Below are 26,777 nucleotides of genomic sequence, written 5' to 3'. Positions count from 1 at the left end.
ATGCTGCCAACTCTATCGTGTGAAGCGATCGTCACGCAAGCTGCAAGTAAGATGAACGTGGCAGGATGATTCCACATGGACGTGGCAACCTGCGCGTATCAGGACGAAGATCTGCAGAGAGAAGGGGATTGATGTGGCGTCGTGTATCACCGTTAGCAGAAGTGCGTGCTGCGCCAGGCAGTTGTACATCACAAACATGGACCAGTTCATGAATTCATGCCCTGGGAGTGTATTTATGGCACCCCGACGACACCATTGCATGTATATGAAGCCTCCGACGCAATGGGAGCTACGTATTGGACTGATAGTATTAGAGAACACTGAAATATTTTGTCAATAATTTGCTCTTTGTGAGATTTATATGCAGTAGGTACTACATTAAAAGTATATGAATTAAATTTATATGCAATACTAAATAAAGAGCATATATAAAATAAAATTATATGCAGTACTAAAGTAAAATCATTGTTCGTAGTATATCAAGTTTGTAAACATTCAAAAATATATTAAATAGACCTTTTAATGAATGTTATGGAATAACAGATATTAATAATATAATGCCCGGTTTAAATTTTGGTATTAGTTACGAACTATTAGTTTCTGTAAAAAAATTCAGAGTTTCTTCATTTTTATAAGTTTATCTACAGGTATATGGCATGCATATCGAAGAGCTGTGCATGATGAGCAAACAATGATTGTAAGCAGAGAAAACATTGCTTAGCAGTGCAGAGCAACAGGACTAAAAACACTTGAGCGCGGTTGAAATTTGCGATCAAATGCAACATTTTTATGTTAAGTTCTCTCAATCTCATGCTTTCCTAAATCCGGCAGTAATCCCTGTCGCCGCGCACTTTTTGGGCGTCTTTGCGGACCCAAACAATTCGACAGGAAATTCCGCGACTTGAATATATGCGGCGTGCTAGTGAAAGCCTTCCCATTAGCGTCGCGTGTGGATTCCTGATGCACCGACGCATGAAATTTTCGCGTTTTGTGCAGGTAGGAATAAAGCTTACATTTCCGTTCATTGGTACACCTGCAGATTCGGACTCGTAATTTTTTAAAGATTCCCAAAATTCTTTTCTTTTCGTTGAAAATTCGTTAATCCGTAATAATTCACGGAAAATCTGAAATCGTTCCTGAATTCAACTCATCACCTAGACGCGAAACCTACAGATAAATGCTTCCGGCAGAACCGCATCATTATAAATTTTGGCTCTTGTGCTGATCCGTCGCTGCCATGGATGAAAGTATGCTTCAATGGTTATAGCATTAAAGTTAAATATTGGCCAACTCCCCCAATTCGATGCACACCATGAATATTACATCTCTTTTTAGCGCATTTTCTCATTTATGGAAAATGGCGCTATTGTGCTCGTCATGTCCGTCTGTTTGTCTGTCTGACCGTCCGTCCGTCCGTCCGTGACTTCACGTTTTCTTCGACGAGAAAATGCGCTCTCTGTCGCTCACTGCAGTGAGTACTGAGTTATATTTTTTCATCATCGCCTCAGGTGCAATTATAAGACTCACTGATTCTGCAAGTATTATTTGATTCGCAATATTTTATTTTGAGAATTATATGCACTTAAAGACGACAATCATATCAGTTAAAAAAGTAGCCTGATGAAGTTCGCCATACAAGTCGTCAACTTGAGCAGAAATGAAATGTCAATTTCGAAATTTAACCAAACTCTGTGATTTGACAATTATGACTACTTTAATACTACCAAAAGCGTTTCCAAATTTTGTGTAATCTATAAAGTTTTTTATTTTTTATTGCCATCAAAATGTGGCAGCCCATTTCCAGAAAATATATTAGTTAAAAACAATGATTTCGATGTAGCACTTGCTCGAGGTCACTGGTTTGAATAAATATAAAATTTTGAAATTTTATCAACGAAACACGGAAATTAGCAGTTAATTAATGTCATCGTAGTGCATGTAGCCACAATTGTGACCAAATTTTATAAATAGAAATCAATCGGAATCGTAGTTACCGCAAAATATTCACTTAGCATTAGGAATTGTTCGAAATTCTGAAATAAATTTAACCTTTTCAAATGCGGAATTGGACGGTTTCAATTTTTTAACCTATTCAAACGCGGAATCAGTCACTTTTTAAGCGTTGGTTTGGACGCATAGGAAATGAAGATCAGGCTCTACACTTCTGGCCACCGAGATCACCTGATCTCACCCCATGTGACTATTTCTTATGGGGTTACGTCTCTACCAGCAACTCTGTTTACGTCACGCTTCTACCAGCAACTCTGTTTACGTCCCGCCTCTACCTGCAACTCTGTTTACGTCCCGCCTCTACCAGCAACTCTGTTTACGTCCCGTCTCTGCCAGCAACTCTGTTTACGTCCCGCCTCTACCAGCAACTCTGGTTGATCTGAAGAACCGTATCACTGCTACGGTGCACTCAGTAACAGAAGATATGCTTTCTCGTGTGCGGGACGAGTTTGGCTACCGTTTAGGTGTTTGCCGTGCAGCACAACAGTTATAAATATGAAAAAAATAATTTTAATTTTCCGCTTTGCAATGGTTTATAAAGTATTCTTTTAAATTCATACACAAATAAATACGAATTTATTAACTTGGGTACATCATTTAGAACAATCCTTTACAATTGCCTTGATTATCAATAGCAATCGCATATCTAACATTTGCAATTGTTTTGAAACGAATGTAAACATAGCAACCTTCATCAATCTTCGTCGATTGATTGCAAATATCTTACGCTTATTCAATCATAAGTGAACAGGCAAATCGATGTTCTATTTGCACTTCGATAAGCTTGGCTATAAAGCTTGAAATAAATTCAAACATTTTCCCAATTGTGATATTAATCACTCAACACTTTTTGCGGAAGAGCAAAACCTGCACCAAGTTTCAATATTCCAATCATCAGATATTCTGGAGCTCCAAAAGATTTCCAGCAGTTTACTTCTTATGTCATTCTACAACTTCATTGATGGGAAGAGAATAATCGCTCTATCTTGTCAGGAAAATTGTTACAATGTAGGTATAATTTTGTATGAAGAGCAATTTCTCGGGAAAAGTTAGGACAGTGCGTACTGCGTTCATCGATTTTCCTATCTCCGAAAACGTAATTTTTTTAGTATAGTTATTCATTTGGAGCTTGAATGATAATGGCTTGTTCTGTTTCATTATAAATCAATTAATTTTTGACGCTCTGGTTTGGATTGAAGGTCAATTTTAAAACGACGGTTTTAGATTGACGGTCAATTTTTTAAAATCCAATTTTAGTTTCTTTTAGCTGAATTCTGTTACGGAAAGATATATACTGTGTATACTATCACTTCTTCACGAAACACAAAACTCTTATCGCATATAAAACATTTTACTCATCAGACATAAAGAATTTTATTTATCTTTTTACCGACTAGGAAAACGATTTGCGTGTGCCTCAGGAAACGCCAGAGCGCGTACGCTCCCAAACGTTTGCAGGAAGTTGCCGCATTTTAAGCCATGACGGGATTCAGTTAGGCTGGGCATGCAGCCGGAAACAGGCTTTTAATTGGCTCGACCCCAAGAGAAATCAAACCCTGTGTGTTTCGGACGCTTTTCTCGCCTTGGAGGCGCATCACAATTATAGGGCTTGCACTTGGCCAAATTCTTGCAGCTTTTAGGTGACATTCTTTGAGTTACGCTGAACCTAATCTATTGCTGGGCTTTAGTTTGCAATTCTGAAACTACCGAGTGTTTTTATGATTACAAAACTAGTTGTTGAAAAAATAAATTATTGTTAAAAACTTACTGCAGCGTGTGTCTCAATATACACGTAAATATTTATTTTCTTATTTTCGTTCATATGTACAAATAACGATTTCTTGCTAAACTTTTAGCTTCTTAATTCCGAAGTATATGATAAAAATTATTATTAATTTATATTTAAACCAAACAAACATAACAAGAACTTCAGTGGAACCAGTAAAATCATTCAATTCCCTCGGTCTGATGCACTGACGACTAGGACTAATTCCCTCGGTCTGATGCACTGACGACTAGGACTAATTCCCTCGGTCTGATGCACTGACGACTAGGACTAATGATCGCGGATCGATAATCATTTCGTGATGCCCGCAAAAAAAGTGGAACGTGGGGCATTAGTTTATATAACAATCGTAAATTTAGCGCCTTTGTAATTTCTTCTCATGTAGGCGCCTACTCTCACCCTAGATAGAGCGTCCACTGATGAAGTCATATGAGAGATTGATTACCTCAGAGATGCTCCGGCGCTCCAGAGACATCGCGCCAAAATTATGCGATAACCGAAGTTCTGTCCACGGCTACTCGTATGCATCGAATAATAATTACTGGTCATAAGCAATTGAAACGTCGAGAAAATTTTTATAGGTCCGCATGTTTTTATACCTAAAAAGGTTTTAAATTTGTTATTAATTCGTTTAAGTTTATCATAATAATTGGGAATAATTATTATAATGACTCTCTCAATGGATATTTTAATCGTTATTCATTGAAATCGCGGCCACTCGCCTATATAATATATATAATCGCGTACTTCTCATTGGCCGATGAATTGTTTAAGAATAAATAATATTTGTACAAATCTGTAAATTCTACCTACACCAAAAAATTAGAGCAAATGTAATGTAAACTCACCGATGCGACATTATTTAACGTTTCACCAACTGTGGTTGATTGTCATGCATGTGTACAGAAATTTTCCCGAAACAAATATCAAATTTCATGTTTTTGACGCAATTAGGAGACGGGCGCATCAATAGAAATCTCATGCTACTATTTATTTAATTTTATGAAATGAACAACCAGGCACTGAATTGCGTAATTGAATTAATTATTCAATACCTTTTCCCTACCAAATTTACCTCTATAACTGAATTTGTGCTCGAAATAAATTAAATAACTTCAATATTATTGTTTAATCACTCTCGTAATAAGTGTGTCAATTATTTATTTCTTGATTATTTGTATTTAGTAAAAAAGCATTCTTTAAGTAAGCAAATTATGGAGCCTGGATAATCAATATTAAATTTTAATTAATGTCTTTCGTGCTATGAAGTAATTAATTTATGTTGAAAATATCGTCTATACGTTGTTTACACGACTATCTGCAAGCATGGCTGCTAGGTTTCTATCTTTTTAAGGCTAGGATGACCTTATAGTAGTATCATCATATATAGTATAACTATATAATCGTAGCGTTCGTATACAACACCAATAATTAATTCAGTGGATTTTCATGCTTTAAAGCACCTTAAGAAGATTATTTAATTCAATTAAACATAAGGGAAAGCAAAAAAAAGACTTAATTGTTTGAATCTCATTTAAATGAACCAGCATTGGTAAACGCTTTGTTCGCTCTGCAATTTCTCAATGGTATATCATTGAAATCCTGTGGTCGATTGCGAAACAATTATTCACAAAATGTTCAGGAATTTGGCAAACCGGAATTTTAGTGTACTCATCTTTTACCTTTTGTAAGGTTTTAATAAACTGTGTGCTTTTACTTAGACAATAGGGCAATATCGTGTGATATTGCCAATCCTAATTTGAAGTCTGTGCCTGTTTTACTACCGTTATTTCCATCGAGTGGATCTATAATAGGTGAATAACCTGGAGAACCCTAAACGATTTCGATCAACAGGACTATTGTTGAAAAAAATATATTTGATTACATCCATGATCTTTCTTCATTATGACCTCTTAACAAATTCTTATGTAGATGTTTTTTACCAGGTTTTCAGAAGTAATGTTTCAGCTGAGAACTATTACTCACGGATGAACGATACCATGACGATAGGTGCTGCATCTTGTTAATACATGGTTCATTTTCATGGGGGTCAATATTAGTCGTGTATGGAGATGAATGATGCAGCATTCGCTGCTATCACATTCAGTATCGAGCCAGACTGCACTTCCTGCCTGCCCTGACAATGGCCATGATAAATTACCACGCAGATCACTTACCATTTTTTTAAATTCCTCGGGAGCCGCAACAGTATTATTATTCTCGTCCAAATTTGGAAATATCCTCTGAAAAACTATGGCGGCAAAAATGCATTGATTTTTTCTTTTACGCGGAATACACGCGATGCAATGATTATAATATTTGCTGTCTGTTGAGTTTTCGAGGTCTGAGGTGCGATGCTGGAGAAAAGTGCGGCGCCCAAAGGAACATATGCATAGCCTCAATTTATCACTTTGAGTAGAGGAGATAATTATTTTACTGCATTTGAAAGTTTAATATGTGGTCAAACAGTAAAGACTATTTCGTAGAATATTTGGATGAAATTTACTGCTAATAATACATTTCGCGCCTTCATTTGCCAAATAAAATCATTACTTAACTAATTAAATACATCATCAGATTTTAAACAAGGGAATTGTTATTAAGCAAATGAAGTAGAACACCTAAAGCCCTTACTTCTCTGATATTGGTACGCAATTTTAAAAGGCTTTCTGATTTGAAGATTGATAATGAAATGAATGATAAGAGGGCAACACAAATAAAGCCTATTGATGATTGTTTAGCTCATTCCAGAAGAACTCAAAAACTTAGATTAATGTTTATGAATTGCATATGCTAAAATTTTTTCATTCTATTCCGATGAAAGCTTTGAAAATTACATCTACTTCATTTCAATCATTCATCTAGAATTTCAATCATTCATCTTGAGAACTTATTGCAATAATGATGCTAATTTTGTTTTCAGCTTTAAATCATTCCCTGCAAAACTCATTCTGTTTTTTTTTAATATTCACTATTTATATTTCCTTCGCATAATTTTTTTCATCGTCGATATTTAATTATGTTCGTTTGAGTTCTGAATATATTTTTAACGCTTCCTCTTGAATTGAAATCATTTCCGCATCAACGCTCTTTTTACCGCATTTTCTCATTTATGGAAAAAAAACGTTATTGTGCTCGTCATGTCCGTCTTTCCGTCCGTCTTTCTGTCTGTCCGTGTCCGTCTGTCCGTGACTTCACGTTTTCGTCGATTTTGAGAAAATGCTCTCTCTGTCACTCACTGCAGTGAGTACTGAATTTTTTTATCCATATAACTTTCCGCCGTATTACTGTTTTGGGCACCTCGGGTTCGCATATATGTTATAACATAACAATATATTCGTGGCAGCGCTGATTAAGGCGCGTTGGCCCGTCTCTGATTCTCAACCACCCATGCAGCCATCATGCCTATTCGGACCAGAAATTTCACAACTAGATACGAGCTTCAAACCCCCAACTCGCTGCCTCAATCTCAGTAATTTTAATCAGAGAATCACCTTGAATTAAACATAAAGAAGCTGGATTACCTAATGAACGAATAATTCCTGCATACTTGTTATCAATTAGGTAAACATCAATATAAAACTGTTTGTTTCAGTCATAATTGCTTCATGGATGCCCTTACATTCATGTTCATGTTAAGCGTTATGTAGCCTAAGGATTAAGTGTTCCGGATATAATTTTGATTTATCGATGTGTTTATAGTAATATGATTTATTGGTGTGTAGATAAAATGTTGATTTATTAGTCTGTAGATATTTTGTTGATTTATTGGTGTGTAGATATTTTGTTTATTTATTGATATTTTCATATTAATTTGATTTATTTGTGTGTAGATAAAATGTTGATTTATTGGTGTCGAGATGTAATGTTGATTTATTGGTGTCGAGATGTAATGTTAATTTACTGATATTCTCGTATTAATATGATTTATGTGTGTGTAGATATTATGTTGGTTTATTGGTATTTCGTATTAATTTGATTTATTGGTGTGTACATCAAATGTAGATTTATTGATGTGTTGATATAATGTTGATTTATTGATATTTTCATATTAATTTGATTTATTGATGTGTAGATATAATGTTGATTTATTGCTATTTTCATAATAATTGGATTTATTGATGTGTAGATATAGTGTTGATTTATTGATGTGTAGATCAAATGTAGATTTCTTGATGAGTAGATTTAATGTTAATTTATTTGAAATAATGTTGATTTATGATATAGTAGATTTATTGATGAGTGGATATAATGTTGATTTATTAATGTGTGCAGGTCTGCTGAGGCTACAGGACGTGTTCCAGTCAATGCGCCCCTCGAACGCCACCTTCAGGGTGAGGGTTGCTAGGAGGGTTACCTCCGCCACGGATGCCCTCAACTTCCTCAAGACCATCGAAAAGAACGACCGGTCAGTTATTAGAAGTAAAATTTTTGACTGGGTTATTAGATTTTATTTAGAAATGGTTTTCACTCGTAATAATTTCCTGTTCACCAAGTCGATAGGGCAATGAATAAATTTTCAAAGTGAAACTCATCCCTTTACAAAAATTTGTATTGAAAGAAGTTTCGTTACACCGATTGCTGAAAGTCTCTGAAAGAAAGGCTATGCGATTAAAATATCGGTAATAACTTAATTATATAATAATTTCTTTTGTATTTGTTGCGATTCAAACCATGGTTGACACATAATAACTGCATTAACCTGTGCAATCATTCAAATCCTGGCAATAATTCACGGACGGCCAGTTGAAGAAACTCTTAGTTTTTATTAAGTTACTTAGTATTTATTTAGACTTGTATGTGCAACTCATTCTGTCTCTCTTAAAGTTCCGTGCGTATTAAACAAAGCTTCACTCAATACCAAACCAACTTATTATTATTTTCATGTATAATCATTGTGAATGTGTCATGTATAAACCATACTTCATAAAGCCTATGTTGGACGTTGCTGCAATGCTGCTGCGCAGTACCTTGCATATTGTATAAAAGCTCGTACATCTCATCATATAATACCATATCATATCATATCCAAACAAATTCATTCGCCATATCGATCCTAACTTTGAATTTTATTTGATTTGTAGGTTATTTTCCGCTGGCCTGCATAAATTTTTATTACTTTTAGTCGATACATAGAAAAAATATTTCCGTTTTCTGTATCTTACGTTCTCACTAAATTTTACGATCAAAACTTTTGCAGAAACTTCATAATCTGAGTCTGCATTTTATGAACCCATTTGTGTATTGAGAAGCGCCTTCGGCGTAGACTGAATATGGCAACCCGAAAGTGGAACAACTTAATAAATAAAGTTAAATAACAAGCGTATGCTCAATTTTGCTCCCATGCAAGCGCATAGAAATGGATTCGTCAAAATATCTTAGAGTTACTTTGGTGTCGCTATTTATGATGACCGACCATACTATAACTGACTAAACTGAAGATACCGATCGAATCTCCTGTGCTAGAACGCTTAGGATATGAGCTGATTTTGCCAGCACCTATAGGTTTTAGCAAATTGTCATTGAATAAAGTTTTAAATTTAGACCCAAAGCATCATAAGCTTTTGTTTTAAGAAAATTTGACTTCCAGTATTCTAATTTCAATCATTTCAAAAATTTCAGTCTCTATTATAAATCGATATTAAATCTTGGTGAATATAATTTCCTAAATCTACTTTTTAAATTCAAAATTATGTTTTTGGGTTGATTGATATTTTGATATATAAGTTCATAAACATATACTTAGTGTAGTGTGAAAGATGTAGTGTGAAAAGATAACCCACAAATGTCGAAAAATTTTATCGTTAAGCAGATAGAAATCTCGGAGAAACCTCGGCAGCATCTTAAAATAATTATCATTGCATATTGTGGGCGTAAAACGTACATTTGTAATTAGAAATTCTTAAGTTCTCCTCAATTCAAAAACACAATCCATGAGCAAGGAGACGGTATACACTGAGCCTTTTGCCATAATCAGGAAGACGGTATACACTGAGCCTTTTTCCATAATCAGGGAGACGGGAAACACTGAGCCTTTAATCAGGGAGACGGTAAACACTGAGCCTTTTACCATAATCAGGGAGACGGTATACACTGAGCCTTTTTCCATAATCAGGGAGACGGTAAACACTGAGCCTTTTACCATAATCAGGGAGACGGTAAACACTGAGCCTTTTACCATAATCAGGGAGACGGTATACACTGAGCCTTTTGCCATAATTAGGGAGACGGTATACAATGAGCCTTTTGCTATAATCAGGGAGACGGTATACACTGAGCCATATGCCATAATCTGGGAGACGGTAAACACTGAGCCTTTTGCCATAATCATGGAGACGGTATACACTGAGCTTTTGGCCAACGCTCTGCATAGTGGTATGCTCTCTAGAATGCCAGCGCTTTTAGTAGAACGATCGCTATTGAAGCAAAGCATTTATGCTTTTATAACTTCCTTTTCCAGAACGAATTAATTTCTAGCTCACTACTTCATCGGCTTTAAAATTTGAGAATTGATGCAAGTTGCTTGCTCGTTTGCATAGATGCAGGGAATGGTCAGCTCGGACAACAAATTGAATGTAAGTCACAACTGACGGCCCCGGCAGGATAACGTGGTTACGTTCGCCTCGTGTGCCTTGGGTTTTAAGCGAGGCAAAGACGGATATCTTGCTTCTCATATTTGCTGACTGCGAAAGCGCGAGCAATAGTAATTATCGCGATGATTGTTCTATTGAAAAATTCTGTTGTGTCGCTATAGTTCAAATTCACGATAGCATACCAAACAAAATTGTCTTATTTTCTAATATACACACCACTCATGAGGGACTTTCTTCTACCTTTCTATGATTATTTTGCTGTAGTTTGCAATTCAGAAATATAAATAATTTAAATCTCAGTCTTAGTGCGATGATATCCATAATTTTATTTTAGGGTTTGTTAGGGTCACTTTTGGGCAAGCTTTTAATTGTACTTTCAAAGATTTACATACTTATCTTCATTTGTTTCCTTAAAATTCTTATGATTGAGCAATAATTACAATTATCCAAGCATACCGCCAATGTCTTAAAATATTCGACTTCCAACGCGGAAGTTCCAAGATAAGTATGTAATTCGTTTTTTTATTCATTATTCCTAAGGGTTTAGCATTGCACAAACTTTATGTAGCTAAAATTGAATAATTTACCTTTTATTTACTTCCTTAATTATTTGCGTACCTTTAGGACAGAATTAGACAGCGAAGTTCAGTTACCTGAAAATTTTAATTATTGTAACAACTTCAAAACGTGGCATTTTCTTTTACCAGTTGTCTCGTCTGGAATAAGTCACGTTAAAAGAAAAAAATACAACGTTTTTAATTAAAATCAAAACAGTTTATTTGAAAGTTTCAAAAGGTTTTTATTTTTATTTAGAGTACCTAAACATTGCACGCTCGTTCAATTATTCGATAGTGGCCTCTAAAATATATTTTGGCTGGCGGAATATTCTACAATAAAATGAATGTTATGAATCTAACAAATGCTTTGCAGATTTTGTTTTTTAAAAAGTAAGCAAAGATTTATGGCGGAGGTTGCAGCTGCATTGTGCAATTTACGACCGGGCCCGATGCTCGCCCTCATCTGCCCTCTGCACAAAAATGTAATGAATTCTAATGGTGGAAAAAACGAGGGACAAATCGAAGCAAATTTGGGCTCTCTACTGCGTACGTCGTCATGGGGATGTCTTGTATCGATGTTATTCTCTATTATCTTTGACCTTTGCCACTGAAAAATTTTTCGCGGACATGAAGCTTCATGACATTAAAATAACAATTGAAATGCAGATATATATGATGTTTGTCATTACCTAATAGCAGTGATTGGTGTGATTATAAACTTAAAAATAGTTTATTTAGCGTTGATTATGAATAAAAAATATATTATACAGCTGCAATATATACCGGAGCATGAATCGCGTAGGCATTGACCAAAAACAAGCTAAGACGCGTGTTTACCAGGCTGCTATTGCAAGGCTGATTCTATTTATATAGTGCAACTCGCATAGGTATAGAAATGGCACGTCACCTCACCACAATTACGATGTACACTAAAGCGGTTTCCTATCAGTATTTTCTTTTACAATACGCCTACGCCATAGGGAACTTCTACATCAGACAACCATGATGGGTCGAGTGTTGTGTAACTAATGTCTGATATATGCGTCTGTACGTCCCTTCTTTTCTGCCAATCTCCTCACTCAAATCAGAGACGAAACCGATTGTTAAGCACTTGTGTCTATCAATTTAACAAAGTTTCACATGTTTAATTTTAATTTAGTGATTTAAAGAATGGGTTATTTCTAGTTTATTATTATTGCCACACATAAATTGCTTTCTTTTGTCAATTAATTTGAACATTTGCCTATAGAAGAATGTAATCATTACAAAATTCGGAAAACCCTCCGAAGAACTAAGTATCTTCTGCTGATATTCGATAAAATCGATTAATAATGTTACGCCTGCAGACACCACCTAACAATTTGGAAAATATATCATTCATAGACAAGAAGATATAATTTAAGCTTGTAAAATTCATCTTAGAAGAAGTAATTCGATTTCCACTCAATTAAATAAACGCTGAATTTAATTTAGAAGAAGCATCAAATGCCTATTTATTAAGATAATTAAAATTTTTAAATAACAATAAAATATGGCTTTTGACGGCTTATTTTATACCACACGGAAATTTGAATTCTGGAAGGAAACTATAACCAAAACCAATATACACAGATTAAAGAGGAAAACACCAGAAGAGTCTGAAAATAATTTCAGCTGAAAACTCATACACGGAAAATTTAGCAATTTATAGTATTTATGAAACATTAAAAATTAAATTGACCTAAGGGCTCCATCAACTGTTACCCAAACATCAATGCCACTTGAATCACTGGCCGCTGGAAGTGATGAGATATTTTTATTATTATCAGCGAAAGTGATATTTTTTGTCAATCCTAAACAGTTTCGTAATTTTTACCTCATAATTGAACCCTCGTAATTTTGACCGCTATTACCACACGTTTTTTTACCAGAGCTGAGAGTTTCGTAAAGTATCCGCTGATCGATATAGTAGTGACCTCAGTATCATTGTCTGTATTATTTTCCCTATGGTGCAAACTTTTTCTGGGTTGAAATGCGAAATTGAACTAAGTATTATATAGAAGTACTTGTTTTGACGAAGCGTATCATTCATGCAATTCAGTTTTTTTGTGGCAAATTTGTTCTCGAATTTATGTTATTCTGTACACAGGAATGATTATCAAAAGAAGGTATTCAGTCTTTAGTTTCTCTTTCCTGAGAATATTCTTATAGTTTTGTTGATCATCTTTAAATGCATTGCTTTCCAACTTTCGAAAATCACATCATCTGCCCTTCATTTAAATTGAAATGCTCACTCGGAAGATTATATCTTTTGAATTTAAATCCTTGTGCCCATGGATAATATTATTTTACTAGAGTTAAGTACGGAAATGAGTTACAAAAATTACTCTAACGCTGCTTGCACATGAGAAATATTGACAACTGCTTCTGTAGAAATTGAATATTAAGTAACGTATGAAGACAAATATGTTCAAACGCTTGTGCAATTCGAAATTTTTGTGGTCGAGTCTCAAAGCAGGTGACTAAAAGTGGTTACATTTAAAATTCAGCTTCTTTCATCAACGAGATCACTTTAAACGTGTCCGTCGGACCAGAGTCAGCTTCAAATAATGTAAAGAAGAATATAATTATAAGCTACATCAGATCATTTTCAAGTAAAAGTCTGCATAATTGAATAGCGTATTAGTTGATCTGCTGTAGGTAAGGAATCATGAATGCTCAATATGATAAAATGCAGTTTTTGTGCTTTGGTAAACCAAAAATTTACATTGAGACTTTCAAAAGAAAACTTATGCCTCCTTATAACAGAGTAATTACTGTTGAGCTTACTTTTCTTTAGATATAGAATAAAATATTTTGTAGACTGACAGAGCCATAACTCTGTGAAAGAAGCAAGCGTCTTTGATCTCAAAAGCACATTATGTTAGCCTAACAATTTGTTCTATTTTGTTCACTTGGAGGTAAATTCTGGAGGTCTGGAAACGGTTGATTCTGGGTTAATTTCTACCCGCTAGTTTTCCGCGTAAAATAATTTATTATTTAACGTATTATATGTTGATTTAACTTATTTATTCCACGCCTCATTTCGCAGAACGCTAATTAATTCTAATTTCCCGAGTTTTTTATCAACTCCCTATGAGCCATTTGAATAACCAATGAATATAAATTTAAATTTGATAAGCATCTAGCGTCCAGGCTATTGCATCGAAGTGTCATGAGAAAAAAACTTATAATTTTTGTAGCCTGTGAGTGTCGAAGTTTCCATGGAAGAATGACCTAAAAATATAAGCAGATGCTGAGAGGCTGTGTTCTCACCTCTTTTGTTTACTCATTAAGTCAAATTAGTCGCAAAGTTAGAGACTGCGCACGACGCCACGACAGTTTTAGGGTCATATCAATGCAAACTCGCGTGAAAAGATGGCGAGCGACTCTACAAGTGACGATACTCAGAGTTTCCTATTAAAAACTTCAGCAGTGCCAGTTGTAAAAATGCGACCAAGTTTTGTTTTTATTAACCACCCTTTTTATTCGCCGCCAACATAAGAATAGAGAACGGCAGTTGGGTTCTATAAAACTAAACGCTCGTTCTTTCAAAAGAAAGATTTTTATCTAGAACTTTTGGAGCAATTGAAAACGTTTCAAATGAAGTAAACTTGGGGTGTGAAGTTGGGAAACCTTCAAAGAGAACGGTCACTTATACTGAGATCCAGACTTACGTGCTGCTCTCTCTCTCCTATCTCGCCAAATTTTATGCGTTTTTCTTTTTTATGTCATATTAGCGCGCTCAACTGCCAGTTAATCACAATACTGCACACGAATTAAATCAATGATTACTTAAAGTATTCATTATGAGTAGTCATTGAAAAGTTTGGATTTATCTCGACGATTTTAGACATACTTCGTAAGACTTAATTTCAAATAGTATATGATAACGACTAGTGTTGGAAGCAAATTACTTGCGTCAGCTAATTAGCCGGTGTCCGATTCCAGAATTTGTGGAGGGATTGTCGCGAAGCCATGAATTTTTCCATCATATCTTCACCGGATCGAAAAAGTCATCAATTTCAATGATTTTCTTAAGCACAACTTATAGTGTGTGTGTGTGTCAATGCAGGATTGGAAATATGAGTTTTTCAGCCTCGCATCTCCACTTGAATGTTCTTTTTAGCGCATTTTCCCATTTATGGAAAAAGAGGCCCTATTTTGCTCGTCATGTCCGTACGTTCGTCTGTCTGTCTGTCTGGCTGTCCGTCGTGACTTCACGTTTTCGTCGACGAGAAAATACGCTCTCTAGCTGTCACTCACTGCAGTGATCGAGTACTGAGTTACATTTTTATGTTATTTGAATTCTGAACGATATTTTTTTGGAAATCGCCGGTAGAGTTTATCAATGTTTTGAGCTTTGCAAAGGAAAAATCTGAACGGCTAATGCAAAATTGCTTCTCCTTTGCGCTATCTCATTCATTCTACATATAACATTATGAAATAATTTCTATTGAGTAAGTTTCATCGTCCTCATGTTGTCCTACGATCCTAGGGGTAAAGTGCAAGTATAGGATAAATATTCTGAGCTGTTATTCCTATAAAATAGAAACTGGAGACAAACCAAAAATATTTAACCAGATCAAATAAATAAGTAATTACATTCGTAACGAAAATTTTCATAAACTTTATATCCGGTAGTAGCCTTGCGATTGCTTCCTATGAATTATAAAGATAGTTCATGGCTTGTAAAAAATATAAAAAAACTAAATTCAGTAAACTAATCAAAGTGGTTTTCTAATTTTATTTCCAAGTTTCCAAGCATAAATATTTCTTCGTGAACTTCTGGCGCGCGAATGTCACTTGAGCATAAAACTTTTATTCATTACATTCTATTTTTATGCAAAGAATTCTCTGACTTGCAGACTTTCTCAACGAGAAAAACAACTTCGTGCGCTCGAGGATACGTAACAAATAAAAATATACGTGATCTTCGCACGATTTTACTGTATGGAAGTCACTACCTCAATTACATGAGAATACCGACACGGTATACAGGATTGCGTTAATAGGTGAAACTGCCTGAAACTAAAATATAGAATCAGTATTGAAATTATGATATTGTACCTAAATTATAGTACCTATTATAACTATTATAACGAAATTTAAATATTTTTTAAATTATGACTAAATATAATTGAGACATAATCACGCATATATAAACATAATTTAAATTAATATTGCCGGACTCTTCATATAATTTTTCAAACAATTTAAACGCTTGTTCCCCAGTTCGAGAGTCGGGGCTATATTATATTGGACCGTGAATAATCGCTCCGTGGTAAATGAACCCTCTGGTGAACCCTATCTTGCAGTGGAGCCCAAAATGTCTGGGCTCACTATACAAGACATTATTTTCATTATTTATTATTGTTGAGCTTCATGAAAGTTTCATTGCTATTTAACCAAGCAGTTATCAAAAGTTCAAAATTTACCTCAAATTATAAGGAAAATCGGAGTGAAAGAAGCCAAGCCTAAACGATAAAAATTAACAATTTCCGCCGATGGTTATAGCATCAAAGTGATTGTCGGTGAACAACTAAATTATGGATGGAGATTAAATAAAGGTAAAAAATTGTTGTTTGTGAATAACAGCCTGACATCTTTGTTCTAGATCGAATACCTGCAGTAATGCCACGCTGCACTCCTACATATTGTTATGAAATGTTGAAAACAGGTCCTTAAAAGAATTACACAATTGCATTCATTTTGCCCGAATTTATTTGGTTTAGTCCTACTTATGTTCGAGATTGTTTACTAAATATACCATAACATTTGTACCATACAAATTATGAAGCGAAGTCTGTACATTTCTTAGCCTCAATGCAAACATTAAAAATAGAAAATTTTGTTACTTACTTTTGGTTACTTCCGGTGAAATTTTCCAATAATATTGACCAGGGCCTATACTTTCAAAAAAAGTTAAGAGATCGTAAGCTCATCAGCCAATCATTGACGGCCTTTCGAGTCAAATCCACCAATCATAGACAAGAAAATAGAGCGTAAGTACTTACGTTCACATAACGAATTTTGAAAGTATGGCCCCAGGGCCTGCACTTTCAAAATTCGCTAAGTGAACGTAAGTACTTACGCTCTATTTTCTTGCCTATGATTGGTGGATTTTGCTTGAAAGGCCGTCAATGATTGGCTGATGAACTTACGATCTCTTAAATTTTTTTGAAAGTATAGGCCCAGCAGTGTATGCATATTACTGAATACGCTGTTTTTGTCATTAAATGCGTCCATCCTAAAACAAAACTAGGATTCCCGGAAGCTTGTTTTTATACAAGAACCTTATTAATACTTGAGTGTTCTGACCACACTGTATGTTAGTGAAATTTTCCCTGTGTAATAATAATTTTTGAAAAGCTTCTAAATGCATAATCTGCATAATCGTGCGAGATGAATTAAACCTTTTTACTAATGCACGGAAGTAATTTGAAGCAAGAAAAACTGAACTATCATGCCATAATATTACAAAATCCCTAAAGTAATAGGCTTAAATTTTCCCTATCAGCAAATTCTAATACTAGCTAGAATTTATTATACAGGATGACGGCTGACACTTGGCATCATAGGAAACAATTTTTCCTGAAAATAACCGGAAAATAATTTTCTAGTTAAATAATCATCAATTGCGGACTTTCTTTTGCGATTTTTGAAATAATTTGTTCAAATATCAATAAGATTTTTCTCCTGTAGTCATTACAATATCAAGGTATTTGAGCCATGCATGCTACGCGTTTAGATAGCTTGCGCATTTAAAATATATTACGCATTAAATTCGAGAAATTAATTCAAATTTAAAATGCTTGAACCGATTAATTGCTACAATATGTCAACATTAGTTGGGACAATTAGTGTGGCCAATCACGGAATGCATCTGATATGCTGCAATCCATACCTGTCCTGTCGAAGCCGAAAGTAAAAATTGGACAGTAATGCAAGCTCCCTGGCAGTGATCTAGGTCATAGAATAAGCTTTCTTTCTCTGGAATGCAATGTCTTAAGCAATAGTATTTTGGCACTAAGATTGCATTTCGTGCTTCTCATCTAGCAGATGAATTCGAATGAAATATTGTATTCAGTTGCTGTAGGGAGAAGATCTAGTGCTGAAATTTTAATTTTCATCACCAACCTCTCATTTTGAGAGTCGCATGAACGCCATTAAAATGTACAGATTTTCATGTTATATTGAATGTTTAATGACGAAAAAATGGCATGGTTATTTTCATGTTAAATTAAATTCATCACCTTAGATAGAATGCTTCGTCGTTTTTGTTCCACCGATCAACGCTAAGAATGGATTAATATTGTAAATATTACATCGAACACCGGAGTATATATATATACTGTATATATATAAATTCTAGAGCAAATCGTTATCGTTGAAACGTTCCCATGATGCTTCGGCTGGTATTCGAATCCCTCTAATAACAATTAGTTTCGATATCTAATTTTTTCCAAGTAAAGATCAGTAAAAACTCTGGGGGTATGGAGTTTACGTGCGCATTTTTCCACGCCTAGATTTAGCATTTTCTCAGAATTCAGTTTAACAAATAATATTATTATTCTTGCCGACAAAACTTCACTTCACAGCGACAACAGCTGACAATCGTTCGCTGCTTATAGTCCCTGCGATGAATTTCGTGTGTATGGAGGCAGTTAGGGCTTGGAGAAGTGTGCCCTATATATAAAACCCTGCTTTGTGGCAGTTAGGGCTTGGAGAAGCATATCGCAAGTATGAAGCCCTGTGTTGTGGCAGCGTGGGCTTGGATAAGCATATCGCAAGTATAAAGCCCTGTGTTGTGGCAGTTAGGGCTTGGAGAAGCATATCGTATGTATAAAGCCCTGTGTTGTGGCAGTTAGGGCTTGGAGAAACATATCGCAAGTATACAGCCCTGTGTTGTGGCAGTTAGGGCTGAGAAGCATATCGTAAGTATAAAGCCCTGTGTTGTGGCAGTTAGGGCTTGGAGAAGCATATCGTAAGTATAAAGCCCTGTGTTGTGACAGTTAGGGCTTGGAAAAGCATATCGTAAGTATATAGAGCCTTATGTTGTGGCAGTTAGGGACGACATCTCTCGACAAGTCTTCAGTCTAGGAAATAAGTAAGACTTCGTCCGAATAGCGATTCACTTGTTGCCATTGTGTGGGTCATCCCGGCCTAATTTTCAGGCGTAATAATGTCAGCTCTCTGCTCGTGCAGTGGGTTAGTGTGATAATATAACCCATTCATTTTTCTGAGTGGGTATTTTCATGAGAATTATATCGTATGGATAAATCCCCAACCATCGGGCAGTTCAGGCGTGACTCTTGGCAAGTATTTATATAGTCTAGTATATTAGGAGAATATCGACGAACTGAAGTTGAAGGTCGACTTGTAATCGTTTTCCTATACCGTGAATTAGTACCGTAATTACCATTTTGAATTCTACTGAGGGTATCAGCTTTTTGCCGCTGGTTCAGAAATGCTTCCTAGTAACCGGAACCCGATAGTTAGTACGAACCATTACTATCGTAATGCAATCATTACGATTTTAGGCGTAATGCAATCATTACGATTTTAGGCTAAAAACGTGTTATTTCGCTCATCTTTTTTTCATTTTATATGTTATTATATTCTTCGTTCTCTGATATTTAGTTTATCCTGCATGTTTTGAAAGGCAATTTGAGCAGATTCCTTACGATAGTTCTTTTAATAACTAATAATCTTCATTTCTTAATACGATTTTTTCTTTCATGGGTAATATTTCTAGTTCATTACAGTACCTTATTGTGACCAAAGCTGCTCGCCGATCGAGTTCTCAAAAAGCGCGTGAAAATAGGTTCGATATCCAAAACTTTGACGTAACTTGACATTTTAATATCAACAAAATAATCACCATTGACTTCTCTTCGTCATATTAAACTGATCAAAGAAAATAAACTTATAATCTTTTTCACTCAGATGGTCGAAGAAAAACATCGTCATCGACTGCCACACGCAACTGGCGAAAGATCTCATCGTGGGACACGTGAGAGATGTGCAGATGGGACGACGCAACTACCACTACCTCCTCTCTGGTCTGGTAAGTAGCATGGTGATGGAGGAGAGACCAGACCATTCATCGATGGTGATGGAGGAGAGACCAGACCATTCATCGATAGTGAACCTCCTCTCTGGCCTGGTAAGTAGATACCACTACCTCCTCTCTGGTCTGGTAAGTAGCTACCACTACCTCCTCTCTGGTCTGGTAAGTAGCTACCACAACCTCCTCTCTGGTCTGGTAAGTAGCTACCACAACCTCCTCTCTGGTCTAGTAAGTAGCTACCACCATCTCCTCTCTGGTCTGGTAGTAGCTACCATCTTGTGAAGATCCCATGAAACCATTTTTAATTCAGAGCAAAAACTAATATAAAAATCATTTACAAATCTTAGAAAGCAAAGTATTGTGACTTTTATTTATGATATCTCGCGTTCTGCTATGGTCCCACTTCACAGCGCAATTGAATATTATAAAATAAATTCCAGGATCTTTTTATTTTGCGTAATTTATTCTCTGACCGTTACCGATATGCCTTGGTCGTATGATTCTTCCTCTGACGTGGACGACTCGTGGTAATGGCGAGCTTTTAATGCGCGCAAATGACCTGCATTCTAATTTTACCGAAATAAAATAAAAAAATGCGCGTGAAAATTAGCGTTTATTCGTTGGAAGTTATATTTTTTGATAAGATGTTGGATCACTCACATACAACACACTTCACTCACGACACCTCTCAACTTCCTGAACTAATTTCACTAATAATTGTAGAACTTGTTTAACCATCCATTCCTGCGCTCAAGCTATAAAAATATTAAGGATTCACAATAAGTTCAGCATAACACAGCATTGATTACCGTTCTTCGATTTAGCGATTGTGGAAAATCGTAGCCTTCATAAAATAAATGCAGTGGTTGGTACCTGTAATCATTTCACTTATCATGATCGTAATTTGTCTGAATTATTAAAGCTTTAATTTCTCGTTTCGTGCTTAGCGATGCTCTGTTTATATAGATAGTCCAATAACGTTCAAGAATCAATACACAAATGTTGTCTCCTTGAAACTTGTACTGTTTTCTTCTGAAAAGTTTCCCAATATCAACGCGGCAAATGAAAAATTACTTCAACTTTTCAAAGCGTCGACTTCGGCACTTTGCCAGATGTTTGACTTCGGAAGTCATTTGCAGCGGTTTGGATTGTTTTCAGATAATCTCGAGCCGCTGCACAGTGCATCTTCTCGACATTTACTTCAGTCACTGATTTCTCTCAATTATTTTACATTTTAATTTAATTTTAGATTTGGTTATTTTCTTTTATTATTTTATTACATTTTCTAATCTACAGTAGATGCGGAGATCTCAATAACTGCTGACAAAGGCGGACGAGCTTTTTAATATAATTATATATTTTCGCTGAATGTTCCTGTGAACTCTACATGTTTCGTTTTCCGTATTTTCTCCTTCAGCTCCGCATTATAGAAGTGTGTAATAAACAACGAGGTCATATGAAAATTCCGTACAATATAGGCGATTAGTTTTTATTCATTTACATACATACTGTATGTCTTCAGCAGAAAAATTATTTAAAAAACGTTCCAGCAGATATAATTAATTTCGATACACCTCTCACCGGCGAATATTTATAAAATTCTATACACGTTTTAGTACCGGCGAATACTTATAAAAATAATATTGCTGAAAATAAAAGCGACATGAATTCTATTGAAATACTTTTTAAATTTTTTCCTAAAAAACTTTGGCAATCTTGTTCAATTTTACCTTGCCAACTTTCAGCAGCAAGTGGTTACCAAATCGTATCTGCGGATTTAAATGGCTTTTGGAATGTTATATAAAAATAGTTAATTTTTTATGCCCTGATATTCTCTGTAAAGTGAGCCCGGTGATCAGTTCAAAATAATAATTAATACACTAATTCGTATATTCCACAATCAAATATAAAGTAGCTCAGCGTTTGGTTTTTGATAGCGAATTGTACTAGAAAATAATTTCTTGTTTCCGCTGCAGCGATGGGCTTGAGTGGAGGCTTGATCTCGCTCTCGGTGAGACTGAGGGCGGCCACTAACGATGATGATTAAATTTTGCTCTACTGTAGGATTTCATTAGAACCGATTCAGTTCTATTGAAATATTGATGAAATATATGGATGAAAGCAGTACCCTAGAAATCTGGCAATTATGCAGTGTTTGGCAATTAGTAGTTTGTTCTCGCGTGTTTAAACTGATTTATTTTACCGCACTAACACCTTCACAGTTCATTGCGTGATATTCATAGCTGCATTTGTGTCATTTGTATTATTCCTTTCCGTATTCAATACTAGTTTCTTGGTGACAGTTGGAAAATTTTTAGAACAGAATCTTAAATATCGCAAATGGCATCAATTACTTACATTTATTATTGACTAGCAGAAAAATCTGTTAGAAGTAACTAATCATTTATTTCCCTGTGATCATCGTGAGTGATCAGAATTGAATGGTATTGTGCCCATTCATATTAGAGATTAAGTATAGTATGCAACAACTATATTGTCAACTTGGCATCCGTTTGTGCAACACAGCAGGAAACACAACAAACTAACACCTCCTTCATCTCCATCGTAATCATCCTGTAGGAGATTAGGTATGATATAAGACAACGATATCGTTAACTTCACTACTTCAGCCCACGACCTACTGTTGATACATTATTTGACTTTATTTATTGACGATAAACCGTTTAATTCGGCGTCCTGGACAAGAAAATTGAAGCAAGGACCTAGAATGTTTACGGACGCCTCGATGTTGTCACTAGAAAATGCATCAACGTGCCTCGCCAAACGTGCCTTGCTGTGCAGAACCGGTCTTTGTTTGGTAGCAAAGAATGCAAACGAACCGTCTCGGTTCGTTTGTCAGGAATGCACGCGTCTGTCTTCATTGGTAGTACGGAATGAATGCAGGATTAACAGGTGCTACCATCAGACCTTACGTGCGCGGATTAAGAGGTGCTACCATCAGACCTTACGTGCGCGGATTAACAGGTGCTACCATCAGAGGAATGCACGCGCCTAATTGTCCACGATGGTAGTCTGGATTGCACGCGCCTAATTGTCAACGTTGTTTGTCTGGAATGCACGCGCTTAATTTATTGTCCACGTTGGTAGTCTGGAATGCACGCGACTAATTGTCCACTTTGGCAGTCAGGAATTCACGCGCCTAATAATTGTCCACGTTGATAGTCAGAATGCACGCTTCTAGGTAGTCATTGGTAGTCAGGAATGCCTGAGACTCCAAGATCAGTCGCCGCTCTGTATCAGTTTGTTCGCCGAGACTTCCATGAATGGCCGCCATTTGGAACTTGTGTCGCTGGATAACGAGCGTTTGTATGCCAATACCTCCAGGGTTTGCTTTTGTCGTTTCAGTTTCGTGAATACATTTTTTTAGTGCCGCTGTTGGAGGCAAAAAAGTTATGACAAGTTCCGCCGCCCTCGAAGTTTGAAGACTTCATAATTTTTTCATTCTTTTTACCATGAGTGGAGTTTTGACCGATGATAAGATAGCAATGTCTCAAGACAGATAACATCATCCTTCAAATTTAAGCTCAGAATACAAACAAAGAATTTCAATGTGGAACTCAGAATTGCCTTGCAATTTGTTTACAATGCATCAATGAATACTGTTTGCATCAAATCTGCGACGACATGGGATTGAATGCCTAAACTCCTTGCATTGAGTTACCTAATACTGTAGTGTAAAATAATTTATCCTTTTCTCACTTCAATTCCTTCCAAAGCCTCCATTCGATGTTTGTGTATGATGTGTGTGAACTGGTTTTAGATTTAGCGAAATCGATGCATCCTTTAAAGTGAATAAATCATGAGTCCTTTCATGAGAGTTAATGAAATGTTGGAACATTTGTTTTAATTAATCTCTGAATTTCACATCTAAGCAAAATATATTTTCATGGCATAGTTTATTTGACACGGGTTTTATGTAAAAAGTTATTAATTTTCCGAAAAGTTTCTATATTTTGTACCGGATACTGACATAACGAATGTATTCGATGAACGTTACGTGCAGGGGATAAAGAAGTTTATACGACAAATCTCTCCCAGATATGAGATGTTGATTCAAGTACCTAGTAACAATGTTTTTGCAGCACTAAAATAATCGCAACCAATTCTTGATGATCCTTCATGCATTTTCTTATAATTTTAGGAAAACACTATTTTTATTATTAAATTCATTGTGATTCAAAATCTCAAAATTGTAGAATGAGCTTACAATCTTGACACATAGAACAAGTTCGATTCAATCCATTTTACAGTTCACATCAAACACTATTTTTGGTGAGATGAAAGAATGATCCAGTTACGATGAATTACATCTCTGACATTCAAGAAAAGTTATGAAGCTGTGAGCAAAGCTGCCAATTTTAACGCAACACAGCAGCAAATTTTGACCCGACACGGCGCTGGTTTTTCCCCTCCACTGAAGAGCAAGTCAGATCAGGGCTGAGGAGAGGCCACAAGACGGATGATGTCATCGTCATGGTCGCGCTTTGCAGGGCCTCCACCGCAGGCCCCAGACGCTGAAGTTTGATGTCGTCGCCGCGAGCCTCAAATGATGGACTGCTCGTCTGGGATAAATTTTTCAAGCTACATGAAACCGCCAGCCAAGGTTGACATTTCTGCATGAATTCATGTGCGCAGTCGACGATGCTTATTTGAATGTTTTCATTTCTCTCTTCATGAACATAGTTTGCTTAGGGCGAAAATTTAAAAACAAAACAATCCCGTTTTAAGAATACAATACAATTCTGAACAAGAAGTCTTCAAAGCCTTGAATTTGTTCAGTCATGAATTTTAATTGATGTGCCAATAAATTTCTCGACTGCAGAGTCTACAGACGAGCGTAAATGAAGTCACTGACAATGAAGAGATTCTTTAGATTCTTTGCTCCGTTAAATGAAGAATAGATAGTCATTGAAAAAAATCAGTGAAATACACATAACTGAAGAAATCCTTAACGGAAAACAACGGAACATGTACAACGGAACAACGGAAGAAGGCATAACTGTTACCGTAAACGACCTTTATTCTATTTTGATTTCACTTTAGTTCAATGGCAACATCCACGTGTATGACTCCCATTATCTGCTGTTCACGTCTGTTTCATGACCAGGTGCTGGACATCCCTCCTTCTTTTGCTCATGTTCCATGACCAGGTGCTGGACATCCCTCCTCCTGTTGCTCATGTCTGTTCCATGACCAGGTGCTGGACGCCCAGTGGGAGCTGGACGTGCAGGAGTACGGGGCCATCAACATCACGGGCTTCCGTATTGTGGACGTCACAAACGCGTTCGTGCAGCAGTTCCTGCGACGCTGGCGTACCCTCGACCCCAACAAGTACAGCGGCGTCGGCAACTACATATCCGTGAGTACATGGCACTCTTTACTCAATTTTTTCCTCTCAATGAATAATCAATGAATCAATTACATCATTTTTATTGAAATTTAATTCATTGAAAAACTGAGCGGAAGGTGACCGAGATCTACTGATAGATCTCCTGCAATCCCAGCTGATGATAAGCCGGAAGGCTACACTGTTCACCGGTAAAGTTACTCGCAACTGATTCTTTAATACATCACGATTTCGCCCTTGTGCACTTGATAAATTGGCTTACTGGTAAGTGTTCAGCATTATAGAACTTCAAAATTTGTTGATAATAATATGGTTATATTTTACCGCTTTGAACTTGAATTTCTACCGAAAATTATCACTCATTAACTTACGAGTATTTCGGTTTTGACTCTACTGATCGTCCTAGGCACTTATAGCATTAAATTGAATTTTCAGTCTAAAGAACGATCTTGAAATTTCGTTTAAAGTTTATTAAAATTCTGTTAATGTAGCTTTTCTTGATTTTTTACCTCTGGGCAACATTCATCGTTACCTCTGCAAAAGAACGGTATTCTACGAAAGAATGGTCGATACAGAGGACTTGATCTAGATCGATATCTAGATCAAGCTGGTGAAAGGGTTTTGTGGTCAATGAATGCGTCACAATGACAAAATGAACACTCAATGTTGTCGTAAACTAATGTTCTTTTCAAGGTCACAATTGACTAGGAATCGTATCAGATTAAACACTCGAAAAAAAAGTTCAACACCGACATGTACCCAAAGATAGTTTCTATGATGTCGGCAGAAGTGCCCTTCATTTTTTAAAATCCTAATACTGATACTGATTTTACTCAATTACTCATGAAATCATATACATTTGACGAATTAATTTCGTTTCTAGTTACGTTTAGTACACTATCATTAAGGAAATTCAATGAGTAGCAAGTCATACAATCTAATTTACTGGCTTGTAAAGCCACACTGGTCGGCAGCAAACCTAACCACTTCTTCTTTCCGGAATTTTGCACGTTATGCTCACAGCATTTGGTCTCTTCATTATACTTCTCAACACAATTTTGCCCAAATAATTACAAGCAATATTCAGAAGAATGATGGGAGGGCCATTGACGCCCTCGCTTATGTGCAGCTTTCGACGATTCTGTCATGTGAAAGCTTTAAATAGAAGGCCTTAGAACTGCTGTTCAGGCAGCGGTATAAGCTGCAGTACCCGCACACGCAGCAATATTAACAGCAGTAGTAGTAGCAGCAGCAGCATCAAAAACGGCAACATCTCGATGTGCAGAGCAGACAGAAACAACAGCAGAACACAAGCAGCAACATCATCACCAGGAGCAGCAGCAGCTCGGCTGAGCTTAAGTGCATGCGGTGA

The 26,777-nt window shown here is 36.1% G+C and overlaps 1 protein-coding gene across 1 annotated transcript; it reads left to right on the top strand.

Moving 5' to 3' along the window:
* On the top strand, positions 1–26,777 carry LOC125178691 (glutamate receptor 1-like). Its single transcript, XM_047883058.1, has 5 exons — positions 1–46; positions 8,072–8,204; positions 19,914–20,034; positions 25,256–25,417; positions 26,691–26,777. Exons 1-5 carry the CDS (start codon positions 1–3, stop codon positions 26,775–26,777), a joined length of 549 nt encoding a protein of 182 aa, XP_047739014.1.

The sequence above is a fragment of the Hyalella azteca genome, unplaced genomic scaffold, assembly GCF_000764305.2.
Source record: "Hyalella azteca isolate HAZT.00-mixed unplaced genomic scaffold, Hazt_2.0.2 contig11898, whole genome shotgun sequence".
NCBI classification, from domain to species: Eukaryota; Metazoa; Arthropoda; class Malacostraca; order Amphipoda; family Hyalellidae; genus Hyalella; species Hyalella azteca.
Note: the sequence above shows the minus strand (reverse complement) of the source record. Positions and strands in the feature narration are given on the sequence as shown.

Excerpts from the sequence above, each read along its gene's own strand:
- LOC125178691 (XM_047883058.1), top strand. The coding sequence starts at position 1 with ATGCTGCCAACTCTATCGTGTGAAGCGATCGTCACGCAAGCTGCAA. Across the intron at positions 47-8,071 it reads GATCGTCACGCAAGCTGCAA|GTCTGCTGAGGCTACAGGAC; the intron begins GTAAGATGAACG and ends TAATGTGTGCAG. Across the intron at positions 20,035-25,255 it reads ACTACCTCCTCTCTGGTCTG|GTGCTGGACGCCCAGTGGGA; the intron begins GTAAGTAGCATG and ends TTCCATGACCAG.